Source organism: Triturus cristatus, chromosome 1_2 (assembly GCF_964204655.1).
Source record: "Triturus cristatus chromosome 1_2, aTriCri1.1, whole genome shotgun sequence".
Lineage (NCBI taxonomy): Eukaryota > Metazoa > Chordata > Amphibia > Caudata > Salamandridae > Triturus > Triturus cristatus.
Window position 1 is genome coordinate 267,108,639 of NC_140580.1, and position 20,944 is coordinate 267,129,582.

The window sequence follows — 20,944 nt, forward strand, 5'->3', positions numbered from 1 at the left end:
CAGTGGTACTTTCATACCAAGTAACAAGTTCACTTATCACAGTAATTCCTACAAGAAAAGAGTTTCACTGTTCAGTATGAAGGGACAATAGCTTGGGTAGATTTATTATGGATTTCAACATCAGAACTTAGATCTCAGCATCTGCTTGTAAACTAGTGTGAAGGAAAGATAAAATGAGGTCAAGCCCATAAGTGTAAACCTTTTTAAAATCAGCAAAGGGAAGGGTTGGACAAAGACGTCCCTGTTGTGTGAAGGCAAAATAATGTATACAAATGACCACTTCTGCTTACAACATCTGTTATCAAATGTACACAAGTATTAGTTGTATGTTACAATGAAGTAATGCTTTCTTGGCTCACTGCCTGCATTTAGGCCTGTTCAATCTTTTTATGTATGGAGTCTCTGCAGTCCTAAACGTATTATTAACTCATAGTTTGAAAATACCAAAACAAGAGTAAACGTACACAGAAATGTAAATTTACCTTTGTGAATCAGGCCAAAAGTCATTTTTCACACTCCTGGGTTCACAACTATATTGCCAAGGATTTCGTTCTCAAATTCCATACTGTCCTGGGCTCTCCTTGCATTTGCTGTATCCTCCTGTCTGAAACAGGTGTCATAATCTGCACTTCATTTTTAGGTCTCGCCTGACCCAGCGCATGCGCTGGTCTGGCGAGACATTTTGTGAGGGCTCAAAAAAGTGCTACCACTGTAGCCTAGAGCTACAGTGCATGTGCGCGGGTGCACGTGCCTCACTTTCGCGGGCGCACGGCCGCTTTGATGCTTGATCGCGATCACTTTCACTTTCGCGGCCGCACGGCCGCTTTGATGTTCTCCGTGAGGCAGGTTTTTTTTTTCCTGTTTATTTCTTCTATGTAGTAATGGTGGCACCCGTGCTTTAGCTTAAACATCTTAGGCTAAAGTTGGGTGCTGAGATTGCTTCAAAAGTAAAGAAATAGACAATTCTTTACTTTTGAAGCAATCTCGGCACCCGACTTTAGCTTAAGATGTTTAAGCTAAAGCACGGGTGCCCCATTACTACAGAGCAGTAATAAACAGGAACAAGCATTGGCATAGCCAATAGGTCTCACTTTTGGGACCTTATAAGTATTTAGTTATGCAACTGTTGCATGGCGAAACACTTATAAGGTCCCAAAAGCGAGACCTATTGGCTATGCCAATGCTTGTTTAGGATGCATTCAGAGTAAACCACAAACTGGAGGTGCTCAGAGTGTCGAAGATTGGTTTAATGTTACATATCACACTGTTTCTCATTTTATCAGCCTCAGGAGCATGCAGCTTTTAGATGTTGTTACTTTTGGGAGCTTACCCACTTATACCTTTAACAGGCGTATTAAACCCACTCGATGCATGTAGCAGCTTCAATATGCTACCCTACAACACAGGAACTTCAGACTCAATGTATTGCAAAGCCCCTTTTAGCCAATAACGTTAACCAATGTGCCCTATTAAAGTGCCCACAATACATCTTAGATTTCAATTATCAAAGGACAGGATGCCGTTTTCAAATATGCCCATTTTCTTTGGTTCTCGAAATCTCCAATACGTGGTATATGTAACATAACTGCATGAACATACTAAGCGATGCCACTGGGACGGCAAGGGAGCTGGGTTTGTGCACAGAAGAAAAAATGAAAAGAAACTGTCGAAAGTGCTTTTAACATCAGAATAAGGACCATGGGGGGGCACTTGACAAGATGGCTTTGCATTAGTGCAGCACTGTTTGGCTGGTCATAAATCCGCCAATTATCTGCTCTAAATTCGCAGCATCAACGCATCAAAAACCACAGATCGGAACGGCTGAGCATCGGTGACCAGAGTGGTGTGGTAGCCGCCTCTAAGCGCTGCAGTAATGTGGTTTTACGGAGTCTCGGGCAAATTCTCGACGAGCGCGCAAGATGGCGGCAGCCGGATCGCGGTAATACACTGCGGGTCGCCGCTGCTCTCCGAGACTCTGAGTGAGGCAGAGAACGCTAATCTGCGGGCACGCCAGAACCCTGTGCTGCCCGAATGTCGCTGGTACCCTGAGAAGAGGTCTGCCTGGCTGATGAGCGCCCAGTGCTGGGAGCGAAACTGCAGGGATCCACTGACGGAGCTGCGGTGCTGGAATTGGGCCCTCATAGCTGCAGAGGCCGATCACGTAGCCCTGCTGGTTGCGGTGGGTCGGTGTGCGGCCGCGACGAGGCCTGCAGCTGTGGCGGCGGGTGCAGGCCAGGTTGTGTGCTGCGGCCTGCGAGCTGTGGCGGGTGGGTGCGCGCTTAGCGGCTGCGGCCTGCGTGTGGCAGTAGCCCACCACGAAACTGAGTGTTGAACTGAGCGGGTTCGCTCGGCCATAAGGAGCAGCGATACTTCACTGCACCTTCCATACCATTGCTGATTGCACACTGCTGGTGAGCATGCCGGGCCCCGGCACCTCCATCTCTGGCTCCCACGTGCAGCAGCCTAGTCTGCGCTTCCTGAACTGAGGCCTACCAGTGCGGGGGGTCACCAACACACTTACGGCTGCCTCCCGCCTAGAGTTGTTATCCAGCTGAGCGGACCTCCTGGCCGTTTACTCTGCACTGCCACATTTCATCGAGGTCATACCTTCTGCTATTGGGCTGCTGGGGGTGTGTTTCATCGCTGCCGCTACTCATCATGCTTGTATTTGGCGGAGCACAGATACTTGGCGTGCGCTTGCTGCTCCGTGGACTGCAGGTGCGTGGGGCCGAGATTGTGTGGTTTCTCCTCGCCTGGTGTGTGGGCCTGTGCGGAGCGGGCCCAGCGATCCTCCACACTGCGCTGCCTTATTCTATTCCACAGATACCCGTTGCTTGTGCCCTACTGAGAGAAGAGTGATTTCTTAGCCTCTACACAACACACCTGCACGTGTAACGGAAATAGGGGCCTGGTGGCGCCCGGAGACCTGCATCCTGCGGGAGAGGAGGGTCACCTGCAAAACATTACTCTACAGATTGTCTATAACGACATCCTTGAGTGACTTTCAGCTTCAACCTCAGCCCAGGGAGGTACTGAGAGTGTAGTTGCGGCGGACCTGCTGTTTTTTAGGACATTGCACGCTACTGAGGTCCGGTTGCCTTTGGTCAGGGATTGAGGTGGTGTCGTTCCCTGCTAATCCTTCCCTTCTTCATCTTTCGCGAACTTCCATTGACCTACTTTCACCATGGGCAGAACCGATCAGTCACAGCCTCGCCTCACATTTGAGGCCCACAAACCCAGCAAGATCCAACAAAAGGCAGCCTCTGACTTGGAGGCAGATTCCCCTGGTGAGGGCAAGACCACGCTGGAAGCAATGCTCCAGGCCATGCAGTGCAGCCTCCAATCCATAGAAGGGACAATGGCAGCACAGAATCATAGATTAGACAACATGTCCACGCAGCTTGAGAAACAGAACAGGAGGATGGGGGAGGTGGAACAGCGAGTCTCGGCCACTGAGGATGGACTTAGTGAAGTCTCGAGGAAAACACTCAATGTGGAAAAGGTCCTTGAGTTAATCCAGGCAAAGAATGAGGACTTAGAGGCCCGGTCCCGAAGGAATAATGTCAGAATCACGGGCCTTCCGGAGTCCACCAACACCAGGAAAATGGGGACCTTTGTAGAAACATTGCTCAGAGATATCTTCGGCTCGGAAAATCTGTCCATGATGTTTGTTGTTGAAAGGGCCCAACGCTCGCTGGTGGCGAGGCCGGTCCCGGGCGCTCCACCCCGCCCCATAATTGCCCAGCTCCTAAATTATCGGGACCGCGACACCATTCTACGCCTAGCTCGCAAGAAGGGCTCCATTGATCACCAAGGGAACACTTTGTCATTCTTTCCAGACTTCACAGTGGCTGTCCAGGCAGCACGCAGAGAGTTTGGAGCAGTCAAGAAATTCCTCCAATCTGAAGATATCCCTTATGCTATGCTCTACCCCGCCCGTTTGAGAATTGGACAAGAGGGCAACTGTAAGATCTTTACTACTCCCAAAGCAGCGCTGGAGCATGCGAAAAAACTGAAGAAGAGACGCCGAGAATCATTGGTTTCATCTGATGATGAAGATCAGTATGGCTTTTGGGGGGTAGAGCAATGTCAACTAGCCTGTTATTCCTCTATGGTTAATTTTTACCAGTTATGATAATAGCTAGGGTATTTGCTGCCAGAGACCTGGGGGGCTTGGTTATGTATTACATGGCTATTGTTTTGATGTATGGTGTGTGGTTATTGGCTCAGCATACTGTTGCATGTCTACTAGACCTGACCAGCCAACTCCTGCACCTCAGGAGGCTAGAAGCACTCTGACAATCCCCACATGGGAGAACACCACATGCTGCGAATTGTTTGTTGTCCCTGTTTGGGGATGTTAACTCAGGGAAGGGATGGCTTTGGCACGTTGGGGCTGCTGTGGGGGGATATGGGTGGGTGGGGGGATATGGGGGAGGGGCGGGGAGAGAGGCACTGTTAGGTCACACTGTTTATGTACCCCTACGGCCTGTTTTCAAAATTGAACCTCATATTCTTGCTTCACTATGATCTTGCATTTTCATGGGTGGTAACAAAGTTCCTCACTTGGAACGTGCGTGGCTTAAATAGTCCCAAGAAAATACGCTCTGTTTTGGCACATCTAGACAGATTGGACGTCCAGGTGGCGTTCTTGCAAGAAACTCATCTTACACAACACTCGGAAAAGAATGTAGGCAGCCGCTGGGCTGGGCTGAGGGTGGCTTCCTCTTACTCCTCCTATGCTAGGGGGGTGATGATCCTGGTTAAAAGAGGGGTACCATTTACTGTGCTTAACACAGAAACGGATACACAGGGCAGGGTAGCACTGATCCACGGTAAGCTTGGTGGTGTGGGAGTCCTTATGGTGAATGCTTATGGCCCGAACGTCGATGACTACTCCTTTTTTGCAGATCTCTGGTGCCGTATATCGAAATTTCCTCCTGCTGAATTGATATGGGGGTGATTTTAAATACCTGCCTGGATGTGCAGCTGGACAGACTGGGTAGCGGGGCTGCGCGACACAGACAAGCAACTGACACTCTACTAGGTCTACTAGATGCTGAAGCAATTCATGACATTTGGTGCATGCGGCACCCGGGTACACGTGAAAGTACGTTTATTTCCACAGTGCATGGCACATGGTCCCGCCTGGACTATTGGCTCCTCTCAGAGATTGCATGAACTTGGGTTGTGGATGTACATCATTTAGCCAAAACATTGTCAAATCACTACCCCGTGATATAGCGATGCAGGTCCCCTACTGTGAGTGTCCCCCCTTCCAGTGGAGGTTGGAACCGTCCTCGCTTACTGACCAGGTCTTCAAGTGCACGGTGGGTGCAGCAATTTGTAATTTCTTTAAAGAAAATCAGGGCTCAGTAGATAGCGTAGGGGTCCTGTGGGAAGCATTTAAAGTTACCATCAGGGGGGTCTGTATGGGAGCGCAGGCGGGTGTCCTGAAGGACCTGCGATGCTGCATTAATAAGCTAGCTGGGGGATATTGCAACGCTAGAGCGTGAATATGACCAAAAACCAGCCCCGAATAAACTGGCTGCTATCCGTGACTTGGTAACCGAGCATAACGTAACAGTGGACCAGGAACTGGCGCACAGGTCACGGCGCAGCACTGCTCGCTACTATGGGGAGGGGGGTTGGCCTAGCCGTTCGCTTGCTCAGACACTGGCTGCATCCAGGAGACAGGACTACATCACAGAGGTACTAGACGATGAGGGGATAGCGCACCGTGATACCCATGCAATTAGTAGGGTGGTGCTTGACTTCTACTCCGAACTTTACAGGGACCGGGCGCAGGCGTCGGCCACAGACATTAATGCATACTTAGACGATGTCGCGCTGGGGTGGCTGTCCATTGACCAACGTGAATATATCACGCAACCTTTAGATGTTGAAGATGTTAAACTGGCCATTAAGTCACTCCCCACCTGTAAGGCAGCTGGCCTAGACGGACTCCCTAGTGAGTTCTACAAGGCCTATGCAGATGACCTCGCGCCCAGACTCTTGGATGACTTTGTGGAGGTGTATGACAGGGGCACCCTCCCTCCCACGCTGAAAGAGGCACTCATTGTTGTGCTTCTCAAGCCAGATAAAGCTGGCAATCAGTGTGACTCCTACCGGCGTCTTTCCATTATTAATATTGATGCCAAAATCTTGGCAAAAATGATAGCCAGCAGCCTCCAACCCGTCATTCCTAATCTGGTCCTCCCGGATCAGTTGGGCTTTGTCCCTGCCCGGTCAACGGCACATAACTTATGTACTGTCTTCTCCACATTACACAATTTTGAGACTGACTTTCTGGCGGTTGCTGTGCTGCTCGACGCAGCAAAGGCATTTGACTCCCTGCTATGGGAATATATGTTCACTGTCCTACTCGGTATGGGGCTGCCACCCTTTCTTCTGCGGTGGATACAACTACTATATGATGCACCTGCGGCGCGTGTGCGGGTCAATGGCTGGGTTTTGGACGCTTTTCCTATTAGGCGTGGCACGCGGCAGGGCTGCCCCCCGTCACCAATGCTTTTTGCGCTTGCGTTGGAGCCGCTGGCCTGTAAGCTTTGCCAGCGCCATGCGCAGGAAGCGTTACATTTCAGACAGCGGCCATTGGTGGTCTCGCTGTACGCCGATGATATGCTTCTGTACGTTCGAGAGCCTACAAAGTATCTCCCAGAATTGCTACGTGAATATGTTACATTTGAGCGCTGTTCAGGACTTGGCATTAACTGGGCAAAATCAACGGTGTTTCCGCTGACGGCCGGTACGCAGAGTGGATCTGGATTTCCCATTGACATGGTCAACTGATCCTGTGAAATACTTAGGGATCTGGCTGAATAGAGATCCAGATGTGGTGATTTCTGAGAATTATGGCCGCGCCCTCACCAAGATTACTGATCAGGCAGCGAGATGGGCCAAACTCCCGCTTTCCTTAGCAGATCATATAGCTGTAATCAAGATGTCGATATTGCCCAAACTATTCTATCTGTTTGTTAATATTCCCATCTGCCTTAATCTCGCGTTGTTTAACTCGCTTCAGTCAGCGCTACTGACCTTTGTGTGGGGGCAAGAAACCTAGATGTAGTTGGGAGGTGCTGGTATTACCATTCGGGAGGGGTGGCTTTGAAGCCCCTGACATGCGGCTTTACTATCTCTGTGCACAAGCCCAGTTTGCACATTATTAGTATTTCCCTCAGCGGTTCCAACCACACGTAGTAATTGAGGTTAATGCCGTACTCCCGAGGGCCCTTGCTGCGACTGCCGTATCAGGTGGGGGTGGTGGGCCTAGGACTGAAATCAACCACGCACTTTGCATGGCATGGGCGTGGAAGATGCTGGCAGCACGTGCACAGTTGCATTATGTTTATGCCCCAACACTACCTCTTGCCGCGCATCCAGATATCTCTGCAGCACAAGAACTGGCAGCTCTGAAAGCATTAGGTGCGGCGGGTATTATACGGTTGGGTGACTTATATAAACAGGGCCAGCTCCGGTCGCTTTCTGACGTACAGTGTTTGATGCTGGGGTTCACGTATGTGAGGGTGCAGCAGGCGATTAGCACCATCTACCCTGATTATCCTCGCTCGACTCGTATCCGGAGTAAAAAGATTTGAACACATCACTCCAGCTCTCAACTCCCTCAACTGGCTCCCCATGGAAGGGAGGTGTATTTACAAACTGGCCTGCATCACACACAAAACTCTTCACTCTCCGGCCCCTAACTACCTGAACAACAAACTGGTAAGAGCAGGTCAATCCAGAACGCTGAGAAGCTCCAACTCACTCCTTCTATTCCTCCAAAATTGAAAAAGAAAACCACAGAATACCGATCGCTCTCTGGCAATGCTCCCAGGTTGTGGAACGCTCTCCCTAGAGTCCTCAGATGCAACCCCTCCTTCTCCTGTTTCAAAAGGGACCTAAAAATCCATCTCCTTAACAAATACTTTCCTGACCAACGTCAACTAACCTAGACTTCAATATCCGAGTTTACTCCTCTCTCTTGACATTCAAGGATAGTTGGTGACCGGATGGTGTTAACCACCTTATCTTCCATGCTGTATTTTTTTCTATCCCTGGTTTTGCTTCCTTACTGCCTCCCTACTTTGTAATGCAATTTCCGTCTGTTTTTCTTTACAGTATGTATGTAAAGCGCTCTGAAACCTACGGATCAAGCTAGCACTATATAAAACTTTTTTTTAAATCTACCCTGATTATCCAGCTGAACCCAAGATGCTGTTGGCACTGCGGGCAGTGGCCTGATCACAAAATTGTACAATGAGTCCCTTAGGGAAAGGGAACCTCTTGACTCCCCTTCATATAATAAATGGTGGCGGTACTAGGAAATACCTTGTTGCTGGCGGTGTGGAGGTTCTGCTGTACCCTGACTGGCCGCTTGACGGCAAATTGTAATCTCCGCATCATCCACTTTAAATATTTGCACCAGTTATACTACACACCGATACAGCTGAAGCGTTTTGGGCTGCGGGAAAATGACTGTTGTGTTCGGTGTGAGCAGGGAGATGCGGATTTTCTGCATCTTTCATGGAACTGTGCGGGAATATACAAATTCTGGACAAAGGTCACTAATATGCTTACGGATGTTGTATCTGAACCTATGTTGTGTGCCCCTGATGTTTGCCTATTAGGTTGGGTGAAAAACCTTAAACCCTGCAACCGGAGACTAGTGGCTGTTTCAACCTTACTTGCTAAGAGGGCTGTGGCGCAATGCTGGGGGTCTAAAACTACCCCTGCACTAAAAAAGTGGATCCAGGACTTACTCTACTGTACAGAACAACTGGGGGTTTACGCTGAGGAGCTGCCCGAGTCTTCACGCCATTAGGATTTCTGGGCTCCGCTATCTGTGTGTTTCTTAAGTAACCCTGATGTGCAATAGATGATGTATGTTGATGTTCTTGCTGTATTTAACCGTGGGACTAATCAACAGTTGAGAATTGCCCTCATTTGATGATATGCTGCTATGGGGTCATAGTACCATCTACAGAGCCGTGGGGGGGGGGGAGGGGAAGGAGGGAAGAGGGTGGTGCAAAGTTTTGAGGGGTGCTCTTTTATTGATTCTGAAAAATGTTTGTACTACTCATATATACTGATATTTGCCTTGGTCCCTCACCAGGGGGGCTTATCTTTGTATGTTACAAGCTGTTCAATAAACAATAAAAAAAAAAAAAGAATTAGGACCTAATGGGGAGACCTGACCCATGGCTGGCCTGTTTCCCTGCTCCTATTTTTAGCCAAATTCAAGATATTCTGCTGGAAAACCAGAGCAGGAAAACGATGCGCAGGTTCCCATCCGGGGGAGGGGGGGGGGGGGGTGTTACAGCTCCTAGCATGCTGACAGACAATTAGAAGGAGGCACAGAAATAACCTTTAACACTTTTAATGATGGTCAAGAGAAGTGCAATTCTCTGCCTTTGTGAGGAGAAAGAGCCCCGGGAGGCGGATTTCTTACGTCATTGCAGTCCTATCTGACAGTGTTTGCTAAAGGTATACCAGGAGAGTACCACAATAAAACCCCACACAAGCACAAGCAAACCCCGTGTAGCAAACATCTACTTCATACCTGCAAGGCTGTTAAGCCGTTTCTGCTGTTCTGCAGTGAGGAAGGCACAAACAAACAAGGCATAAATGGGTGAGACAAACCGTGAGCGCTATTTATCATGCATTGCAGCAACAGGCCAATTCAGGGACCTTTCCAGTGTACACAAACCTGCTATTGTGAAAAAAGTCAGAAATAATGCAGACATCTCTTAAAGCAGCAATGCCTTCACTAGTAGTCCAGAGTGCTTTGGTTTATTACTGGTGCTAACAAGTGCTGACAGGAATGAATAAACAAAGGTATGCGTGAAAAGACGTCTCAGCGACTGCATGGCTGAGAAAGGATTTTTGGAATGGTGACCTTTTAGAGTAAGAAACGCTGGTTTTGAAAACGGATAGTGCTTAGTTGTAATACAAATAAATCCGCTTACCATAAGCATACTCGTAGGAAATGCACCCCACAGATAATGAACGGTATTGCTGCTTTTGAAACAGTGAATATTAATTAAGACGTTGCCGTCTCATTTCCTAAAATCTAAAGGTGACACATCACAGGAAGTATCTCAGAACACATAACTCTGGCACATACCAATCATAAAATACAACTCTATTATGAAGCACATTTGATTGTGTCTAGTAAATGACACATTTTATTACAAAGCCCTTTACATAAAGGGTTATTTAGCTAAATGTACATTTACAACTATTAAAACACGATTAAAAATATTAGTTTTTCCCCATTTTCAATTGATGCTTTCCTTAAAAAAAGAATTTAAGTAGGGCATGTTAAAATGGTAAAAATAACCTACTACCAAGACATATTGGTCTACTGTGAGTAGTTGGAATCTTTTTCTTTTTTAGAACATAAACAAACATTCCTTATAAACGTACAACAATCAAAAGTCAGAATTAGGTACATTAGTACTGGAACGATAACACCACTGGCCTTTGATTTTTAACCTCAATATTGAAAGGCAAGACTTAAGTTCCATCATCTTAGCAGAAATAATCAGGAGCGAAATTAGATTTTTATTTATGACTATTACATTGTTTGAAGAGTGCTATCTTGGCTTCATTCCTAGCAGCAAGTGTAGTACTCTCAGAGAAGATGTGCTAATCTTTCGGTGGCACTTACCCATGTCTGAAAGAATACACCTCCGACATCATCACTGTCAAACATCCTAGCCTCATTCACATCCTGACATGCTGAAAGGGATTTGCTCATAATGTCCTCTACTGGTTTTTGGCCACCCCCAATCCAACTGCCACGAGCTCGTCCAGATTGGCATCTCATTTTCCCAGAAGCTACCAGCTACCTGCAAAGTACCCCAGCGCTCCATCCTTTCACTTATCACCTTCAACCCCTACATGGCGTCCCTCTGAATGCTTCTCGCTGACAGCACAACTAAAATTCTTCAATAGGCCAATGACACATAGCTCTACATTAAAGTCTCCTCACATCTCCACCTTCAATTACACAGACATTACCTCCACTTCATGCAGACCTGGACGTCCAGCACGTACCTGAAACTCAACCCACCAAAACTGAACTCCTTCTGCCCAACAACACCAACAAACAAAAACTGGTTAATTTTGGCCAAATGACATGAACCTGGATGACTTCAAACCCCCCCCCCCCCCCCCCACTACGAACAAACGACAAATCATTCGGATATGCCCCTGACAATGAACTATTCCTCAAGAAACACATATTAAAGACTACGAGGGCAAGTACCAGCCATCCCTTCTTCACTGAAGACAACTTCAAAACAGCCATCCGATCCCTTGTACTCTCACCCCTGGACGGGTCTAATGTAGTTCTCAGTTGCCTTCTAAATGTCACACTTGCGCCCTGAAATCCATTCTACATGCTGCAGCACACAAAATGAAGGGTTTAAAGAAGTTTGACCATCTCACCCCTGCCCTCATGGAACTCTACTGGCTCCCCTTAAAGTCGTGCATCATCTCATTGCTTGCCAATACAATACCTAAGATGGCCAGTGACTTTGATTTCACTTACTCAATTACTATTTGGGGATTTAGTCTCTGGTGTAGCTCTGTCTCCACAACAGAAGCTAAATGAAGAACTAGCATATTTCCCTTCTCCCAAACAGCATCAGTTGCTATGATCTTCCATCTGGGTTGCTTAGAAGGGCCACAAAGTTGATAAAGCTTGCTGTGTTTAATAGCTGCTTGACATTCTTGTGCTTTATCTTTCACACAATCATCAGAAAAAGGCAAGCGTCTCTCCTGCTAAAGTCAACCCATAGTCAGTGAGTAAGAGAGATTGTCAGTCAGTCACTGGAATTCCACCTCAAACTGGGATACTTCAAGCCAAGTGTCTCCAAAAAGCTGATCGCGAGCTACCAGTAGCTCGCAGATGACCTCGATATAGCTCGCAAATTATAATTCTCTGTTAGCTAGTTTGAAAATATGCCGCTGCCCGCCAGCTAAAGCAGCACTTTTAAAAAATCCACACATTTTATGAAGCCTTGGTAGACGATGCAGGCTAACCTCTTCTGAAAGCTCTTTCTTTACTAGTTTCTTGTTTTCCTTTCGTTCCTTCTTTCTTTTTCCTCTTTCATTTCGATTCTCATCATTTTCTCACCAGATCCTGCTTACACTCTTTCTTCCTCTTTCATTCCCTAATTCTTTCTTCTGTTATTGCAATATTTCTGCTTCTTTCTTTCTCTCACTTCCTCTGCTTCTTTCTGTTATCTTATTTCTTCCTCTGCTTCTCTAATTGGCTTTTTTCTCTCCTTGCTGTTTGTTTAACTTACTTTCCTCCGTTATTCTCTCCCTTTATTTATTTTTGTCTACTTTCATTTTCTTTTTCCAACTCTTTCTTCTTTCTTTTTTCTCCACGTACTGTCTTTCTCTTTCTATCTCCAGTTATTTCTCTCAGCTCTTTTTTGTTTTCTCTCCTTCTTTCACTCCTTCTCTTTCGTTCTCCACCGTTGGTGCTTCTTTTTCTATTTCGTACCTTTCCATTTCTTATTTCCTTGTGTTCTTTTTTTTTCTTTCTTTCTGTCTGCATCTGTTTTTCTTTCTTCCCCGTCCCTTCTTTCCTTTCACAGTTTTTTATTCGTTTGTCTTTGTCTCCTTTCTTTCTCTCATTCTTCACCTCCTTTCTTTCACTTTTGTCTGTATGATTATTTTTTCTTTTCTTCTCTCCTTCCTCAAATTCTTTCAATTAATTGTTTTCTAATTCTCTCTTTGCCTCTTTCTTTCTAGACTATTTTGACTTCTTATATACCCTCTCAATATTTCTCTTTCTCTTTTAATTTCCTTCTTTCTCTCTCCATTTCCCTCTTTGTCTCTTTCTCTCTCACATATTTATCTCTGCTTTCTCTCACTCAAAAGCAGAGAGATAAAAATGTTCATTGGGGATCCCAGAGGTAAACACTTTGTGAAACAATTCTGATGATTTTAAATCTTCTTGGTGACTGGCAGGACTGGGGTACTTTAGTGGTACTAATTAAGTTACTTTGCTCTTGTGTACCCTTATAGAATCCAATATTAGGCAGTAGCTTCGGATGGTTTTTTAGTGATTAAAAGTAGCTCTCGTTTTGGAAAGGTTGGAGACCTCTGCCATGCAATCAGGTCCGGATGGTGCAAGGGGATGCTCCAACGGCTTCCAGGCAATGGTTGAAGATAATTCCCACAGAACTCTGGGAAAATAACCGAAGAGATCACCACACCAACATGTAAGAATCTGGTTTACACAGAATCAAACTCTAGCTCCACTCATCAGTAGCAATGTAATCGAGTGAGGTGCTCTTCCGGGATAATGAGCAAATATGTGTCCTGAAGTATGAGTCTCCGATGGTATGCAAATGGTGGCCTTACATCCAGAGTCTGCAGATGACTCAAGGTACTTGCAGTACGTGATTCAAACCCTCAAGCTTTCTTTGATCTGAAAAGCACAAGCCAGCCTTTGATCAAACCATTAAGGCAAATCTTTCAGGAGTCATGGAGAAAGTAAACAAAATGTGACTTTTTGTAGTCAAATAATATTCTTTGATGTATGCCATACAGGCTTCCGAAGACCTCCATCAGAGGAGGCTCTAAATAGACCCGGAAATCTAGGACTGGTGGGGAATAAAGGAATCCTGCTAGAAAAAGTACTTTACTACCTATGTGGGGATGTGCATGTTTTAAAAGTGCAAATGCAGACACTCAAAGTTACATTAATCAGAGGCTTAAGTAGACTGCCCCATGCTTTATGCCGTAGTGGGCAGAAGCAAAATGGGAATGACACAACATGAGACCAATGGGTAGAGAGGTCGCTGAAAGCTCCTTTAAGTAATTTTATTATGCATATTATTTTAGTAATATCAGAATGTCTTGGCTAATGCCAAAAAAAGAGGTGGCGGGGTGCTGAAGCACAGAAAAAGGGAAAGCCCCAGGTGGTCCTAAAAGTGATTTCATTTCCTTTAACAGAAAGACGGGCAAAGCTTGACTTTTAGGAACACCCTCATATTAAACAATACAGGCTAGACAGCAAGGTAGGAGAGTTATGAACCACAGAGTACTGCCAATAAATGAAAGTGTAGTGCTTCATCAAGTAAAAATCAAGCTGACAAGTCAATCATAATTTGGAAGTCAGCCTATATTAAAGGATTGAACTTGAAGGCCATCTAGCTGCCATCAACCACTTTAGATGTATAGCCATAAAAATGCAAGAGGGTTTACAGCGTGTCATGTGAAGTTTATTCGGGGGACAGCTAATGGTGAGAATCCACGTGGGAACTGTATTTCCAGGACAATTATGTCCATGATTTAGGGTAGAACTGCCAAAACCTGTAAGCGATACACAAATGAAGAGGGCAAGACATCCAAGCTATTTGTTAATCATACATTGACCAATGTGAACAAACACACAGTAATGGTGTAGCTATGCTGAAGATGGATCCAAGCCAATGTTAACCGGATAAGTAAGGGATATCACCGGCATTATCCATCTTGCCAAATTGGAAGAAGAGGGCTTTTAACCCTTCCTTACATGCCCAAACATAACAAGGGAATCTGAAACCATATACTCGGCCAAGCTATTCAAGTAGATCCTCATAGCCCGTACCACATCCAAAGGACGAATCAAAGGATCCAAGTTATTATTGTCAATCTTTAGAACAGGGACGACAATCTCCTGATTCGAATGGAAATTCAAATTAATCTTCGGGACAAACTTTGAATCTAAGGAAAGGCCTATATGGTCCTCAAAGACCTTTAAGTAAGGGTGTCGACAGACAAAGGACCCTAACTCACCTTACCTAGCCCTGGTGATGGCTACCAGTAAGAAGGTTTTATAGGTAAGGGACTTGTCTGATATTGTTTCTAAGGGCTCAAACGAGGTCCATTGTAAAGAAACCCAGGCTAAAGGTAAACCTCAGGCGGAGAAAGGCCTGCAAGTCTTGGTCATCAAGAGTTTAAACCCTCATGAATGGATTTTTAACTACAGACTCAACTGGGGAAAGGTAATTCAATGGAGACCTAAATGCTCGAATTCAAGCCCCTGCTAATGTAAGGGTGGCTACAGAGAGCCCTCCTGCAAAAATATTAGATGCTGCAGCAGTGACTTGGTCAAAAGTCTTTTAAAAGCACTATGCGTCTAAAGAGGCCTAGTGGTGAGCATGAGCTTTGTTAGTAGACCTCTTCCTAAAGGCCTGAAGGAGCTAGAAACAGAAAGAGACAATCCCTTATTCAAAAGGCTTCCCTCTCAAGCTCCATGCTGATAGTCTTAAGCAGACCAGAGTCTCTGGATGAAGAGGAGGAACCGCTAGAGGGGAAGGAGACATTGGCAGAATCCATTCTTTTTCCACCTGTAGACGTCATGTGTTTCAGATTTAAAATATGAACAGCAGCAGCACCTGTCTTGTCTGCTGTCCTCCTGCCTGTGGTGGTGCTGGTGCTGCTGCTGTTTATATTTTAAATTGGAAACAAATGAAGCCACGATTGGGCCAAGAGGACTACAATTGAAGGAGGGTAACTGATCAAGACAAATAAACCCCATCCCCACTTCGAGTGAACCCCAGCTGGGGTCTGAGATGTCATGGTACATAACTAATGGATACCGTTCTGGAAACGTCATATGTTTCTTTCTTTGAATACATTTAAGCGTGGCCTTTGGTGTGTTTTAGTCATAAGGAAGACCCGACATGATGTATAGTCAATAACACTTGAACACAGGGTCGAATCTTCGAGGACATCAAGTTATGTGATATGTCAGCTATTCTTGTAATATGTCATGAAGATATATGGATACACTGAATAAAAAATGTTTTGGACATTTTGATTATATGTGGTTCCAAGGTCTCATATCTGTGTTGTCTGCTGTCCTCCTGATGTGGAGGACAGCATACAAGACAGGTGGTGCTGCTGCTATTCATATTTTAAATCAATAACAAATGAAGCCACAATTAGGCCAAGAGGACTACAATTAATGGAGGGTAACTGATCAACACAAATAAACCCCATCTCCACATCGAGTCAACCCCGGCTGGGGTCTGAGATGTCATGTTACATAACTTACAGATACCATTCTGGAAACATCATATGCTTCTTTCTTTGAATAGATTTAAGGCTGCCCTTTGGTCTGCTTTAGTCCTAAGGAAGACCTGACATGATGTATAGTCAATAACACTTGAATACAGGGTCAAAACTTCGACGACATTACGTTATGTTCTATGTCAGCTATTCTTGGAATATGTAGTGAAGATATAAGGATACACTGAACAAAAATTGTTTTGGACATTTTGATTATATGTGGTTCCGAGGTCTCATGTTTGTGTAAATGATCACTGGGAGATTTTTGATTTTCACAATGTATATGTTAATGTGATGTATTGTTCTTTATATTTTCTGGACAGCAATTGTAAAAAAAATTATATACTTTTTGATATATGAAAAGTAATATATTTGAAACATAAGTTTATGGTTGTGTTGTGTCAGTGGTTTTAAGATATCATTTTGTGGAAATATACCTTTTTAGGGGTACACTGGTGCAGGGTCACACTTTTGTCCACAGGTTCAAAAACCAACAAAGTAGAGTTCAGCACTGGAGTTGGAAATAAATAACAAGTTTATTAATCACTCATGAGTGGGACCATATCCACACAGCACTCTCAAGTGCTGCCTGAGGTAGTACACTGAAGTCACAGAACACAGGGCTTATATACAGGTCTTCTGCCATGTAAGCATGTGAACAGAAATAGGAAGGACAAGTTTTTGAAATATTTTCAGCAAACAAGGGCAGATGAATAACCACTTGGTCAGCAAAGTGGGAGGGGGAGCAGGAGTGCTTATGTCAATGAGAAATGATTGACAGTTAACAGGTTTAATGAAAAACATTATTTACAATTCCCTTTGAGGCGATTTCTTTCACCCGACAGAACTGTTTGTAGCTCATAACTGTATACCCAGGTTCTGAAGGACACAGGGTAACCCCATTATATTTATTGGTTCAGTAAAGGGACGTTTTGACAACTAAATTTGCTAATAACGGGTCCACAATCAAAGACTGTGGATGCTCAGTCTCTCCCTGTGTCAGAGGGTAAACTCTTCCCAGGAATCTGGGAACATTCGGGTTATTCCACTCGTGTCTGAGGTGGCATTGAGTTGCATGATTTATAGGCACTTTAGGAAAAGAAGGTTTCTGGAACTGATTAAACCATTCCCCACTTGTGCTAGGTTGATTCTCTTCCACAGGCAGTTGAGGATTGGTGGAGAGATACAATATCACCTACTTTAATTCCTCCCTTAAAATGTATTTTCCTCTAGCGGCATATGTATCACCAACAAGACCTGATTCCTTTTTATCATACTCCAGCAGAACCCAAGAAGAAGCACAAGAGGGAGATGATACAGAAAAAAATGGAATCTGTCTGAAGAAGGAGACGAATCCTGGGAAGGAGAGCCTCTTCTACAATAATGATTATATGCCTCAAGCAGAGGCTTAACCATGTCCTGTAAATCTCTCTCTGAAAGCGAAGGAGAACTTGGACCTCTATTCCTCACGCGATGCAGATACTTCTCCGAGGAGGGAGAAGTATGGTGAGCCTTTCTCTGATGCTTGCCCATTCTTGAAGCCAGCCCCCTCAAGCTAGAGCAAAAAACACACTGGCTGAAAGAGAAAGCTCCCCTTATATACTTGTGGGGTCCTTAATTGAGCTGACCCAGGATTGCACAAGTAAAAATAATAAGAAATAAAAAAGGGAGAACTTCTCATATACTGCAAAAAAACATAACATCAATACACTGCCTCTAGGAAAGTTTTAAAGTATGTATTTAGGGGGGGCGTGGCTAAGATGGCGGCAGAGTAGCACCGTTCTTCAGTGGCTCCGCTCGCAGAGGCCAATAAAGTGCATCCATTGGTGGCTTTGAGATCAGTAACCTGCAGGATCGCGTTCTCAGGTCATCCGTAACGCAAGCGGCAACTGTGCACCTGCTGTGGAGGGCGGACTCCGGCGCTGAAGACAACGACCGCCGCAGCTCTGAGGGCCCAGTGACGGTGGGACAGTGTAGGCCTCACGAGGGCGACCGTTGGAGGGAGAAGGGTGTGGAAACCGTACCCTTGGCAGCTGTGCCTACTTGCGGAGTCGTGGAGATATCCGACCGGCTGAAGGCATCGACCCCGAGGGGAGGTCCATCATACACCCGCCGCGCCACAAAATTGAAGTGACAGCCCGGGAATGTGTGGAGTGGCCGGCCCCAAAGTGGAGGAGCAGTGTGAGCAGCGGAATAACCCCGGAGGTGAGAGCGTGGCCTGGGAGGTTCGAGTGGCCCTCTCCCCCGGGGGGTATTGCACCTGACTCCCTGGCAGCAAGACAGAGCGGGCTGAGCAACGCAGGCACCCCGGCGGTGGGGGTCGGCGGCTGGGCCCAGTGAGGCGATCGCCACGCGACAGTTACGCCGCATGGAAACGGTGCTGGGAGGTGCGGATCGCTGCCTTGGGGAACCCCGTATGTGACTGGACAACGGGAGAGGCCTTAGCAATCGAGGCTGAACCGTCTTTCAATTGCCTGCCCCAAAGTAGGCCTCAGTGACGCGAGGGTCTTCCGGGCTTGGTAGTGGGGCCCTGCGCAGAGGAAGCGCCTGAAGCGGTGGGAGTCGACACACCAGGTGGGGCCACAGCTACACGCAGCCTGTATTAAGGAGCCCAAGCGGCGCAGGGGGTGACGCAGTGGATCGTCCTGCCTGAAGGTGGCCCTGCAGTGCTCGTCTCCGCTCACTGGGGCCTCGGCCGCGTGGCACCTTCGTGCCGGCCGTGGCAGGTGGAGCGGGGTGAACGGGCCACTTTGTAACTTTAGGCGGGCTCCCCGAAGTCCCGCGACTGCCCTGGTTGTTGGGTGAGGTGCTCAGGGCCCGGATGTGGCAACGGGCCCGATCGCCTCTCGCAGTGGCCGGTTCGGAAGAGCACCAAGACCTACAGAGGATTAGTGACACCCCCCAAGACAAGACTTGACGGCCGTTGTAGGAGCACTGGCCCCCTGTCAGCGAACTGCTGGACATGGCCACCCAACAATGCAAAAAGGAAGTCCCAAGCAAGGAATCTTCCATTAAAGACTTACTCCAAAAGCCGGAGGGAAGAAGACTGGGGGGCTTGGCGCTGACTCTCACGGGTCACACACTGGCGACGCCACGATTGACCCGGTCACTGGGCATGCTGCTGAGCCCGTCACAAAGGAAGTCATGGAGCAGCTTTTCGGCGCACTGCGTGACAACTTCGCTGGGCTGCAACAAGACCTGGCCGCCGACATTAAGCAGCTCAGAGTGGATCTCGGCAAGGTAGGATATAGAGTGGACGCTCTGGAGCGTAATGGGGACAGGCGAGAGGAAGAGCTCGCTGAACAAGCGCAAGAACTCATCGACCTCCGAGAGCGACATGAGGAGCTATACCTTAAGATGCAAGATTTGGAAAATCACTCGAGGCGCCCCAACATCCGTATCAAAGGCGTACTACTCTAAGCGGACGGCGGCAAGCTCGAAGATTGGGTTCTCCGCCTCTTTAAGCACATGGCTCCGGCACTGAGGGATCAGGAGGTCATGCTAGATCGCACACACCGCGCCGGGCGCCCTGCCTTGGGCCCTGGCCAGCCACAGGACATCCTGACCTGCCTATACTCCTACAGGCAGAAGGAGGTCATTATGGCCGCCACGCGTGACCGTCCACGGTGGAGTTCGAGGGCCTCCAGGTGGGGGTGTACCAGGATCTCTCGCCCCTCACCCTTCAGAGGCGTAAAGAGCTGCGACCAGCCACGAACTTCCTCCGCGGGCAGGGAATACGCTACAGAGGGGGGCATCCGTTCCGACTTTCCTTCGTCTGGAACACAAAAACGCATGGGGTGCATAACTTGCAGGAGGCGAAGGCTGTCTTTGGAACTGCCCTGACAATGGCTGGAGATTCGGATGCGGCGGAGGGTGACCCAGCCTCAGGGAGGATGCAGAGATCGGGCAGGAGATGGGGCCCCAGGAGGGGGACCCAGATGAAGCCATCCGAAGAGGAACGCCGAATGGAGAGGGAAGCCCTGCTACGACAGATGATGGACCGGGAGGACTCTGCTGCCCAAGCCGGTGATTGATCCGAACAGTTGCTGTCCTGAGATCAAGTGTTGGGAAGAATGGTCCAAGCTTAGTGTCCTGAGATATCGGTCTTGGGGGGAGCCTCATTCTCAGAGTGGTGATGACTGGTCGTCGGACTCATGGACCCCAGCACGTTGGTGCGATATGTTATCATTGGAAGAAGACTTTGAAGTCTCTTTCTGTTCTCTTTTCCTTTGCTTTCTTCTCTCTTTTTCTCTCTTTCCTTCTCTCTCCCCTTTCTACCCACAAGAAGGCTGCAGGCCTCATGCAGTTTGTGAGAACTGATGCCACCCCACGGACAGGTTGGGCAATTCATCAACCTTGGCGGCTGGGTGCGGCAGGAGGAGATGGGGAGGAAGGCGCTACTTTAGATTGGAGGGTGGTCCTGCTGTGCATACTGGGGGAAGGCGGTCTGTGTGCTTTATTTGCTCTTCCTCTGTTGAGCTGCGCTGGCTACTTGCTTCGATGCCCTGACCCTGCCTCCCCTTACGCATGTTGGGGCTGCCCTGCTACATTAGAAGGCCAATATGTAGAGCTGCTGCGGGTGGGGGGACTTTTGGCGCTGGGACCCCATGGTGGGGCGTGTGAAGGGGAGAGCGGTTGCCCTGCTGCCGCTGGTTTCCTCCATGACAGTTTCAGCCAATGCGCGATTGAGCCCCCTTTTACTCCCTCATGATACATCTTAAAGTAGTCGTTATGAGCTTCAATGTGCGGGGTCTTAACTGACCAGCAAAACGGCGTGCGCTTCTTGCCTTGTTGAAGGATGCTAGGTGCGATATTTGCCTCCTACAGGAGACCCACCTCA

At 47.3% G+C, this 20,944-nt stretch overlaps 1 protein-coding gene across 44 annotated transcripts in view; it reads right to left on the reverse strand.

The window, feature by feature from the left end:
* The window catches only part of SORBS1 (sorbin and SH3 domain containing 1), a 1,103,390-nt gene that overhangs the window by 343,212 nt on the left and 739,234 nt on the right, over nucleotides 1-20,944 (reverse strand). For 40 of the 44 annotated variants that reach the window (XM_085603602.1, XM_085603630.1, XM_085603614.1 and 37 more), the window contains one exon: nucleotides 9,584-9,613. The exons of the other annotated variants lie outside the window; for them this stretch is intronic. In XM_085603602.1, the coding sequence (XP_085459728.1) occupies nucleotides 9,584-9,613 (30 nt within the window). The remainder of the gene's footprint in view (nucleotides 1-9,583; nucleotides 9,614-20,944) is intronic. 44 annotated transcript variants of the gene reach the window in all.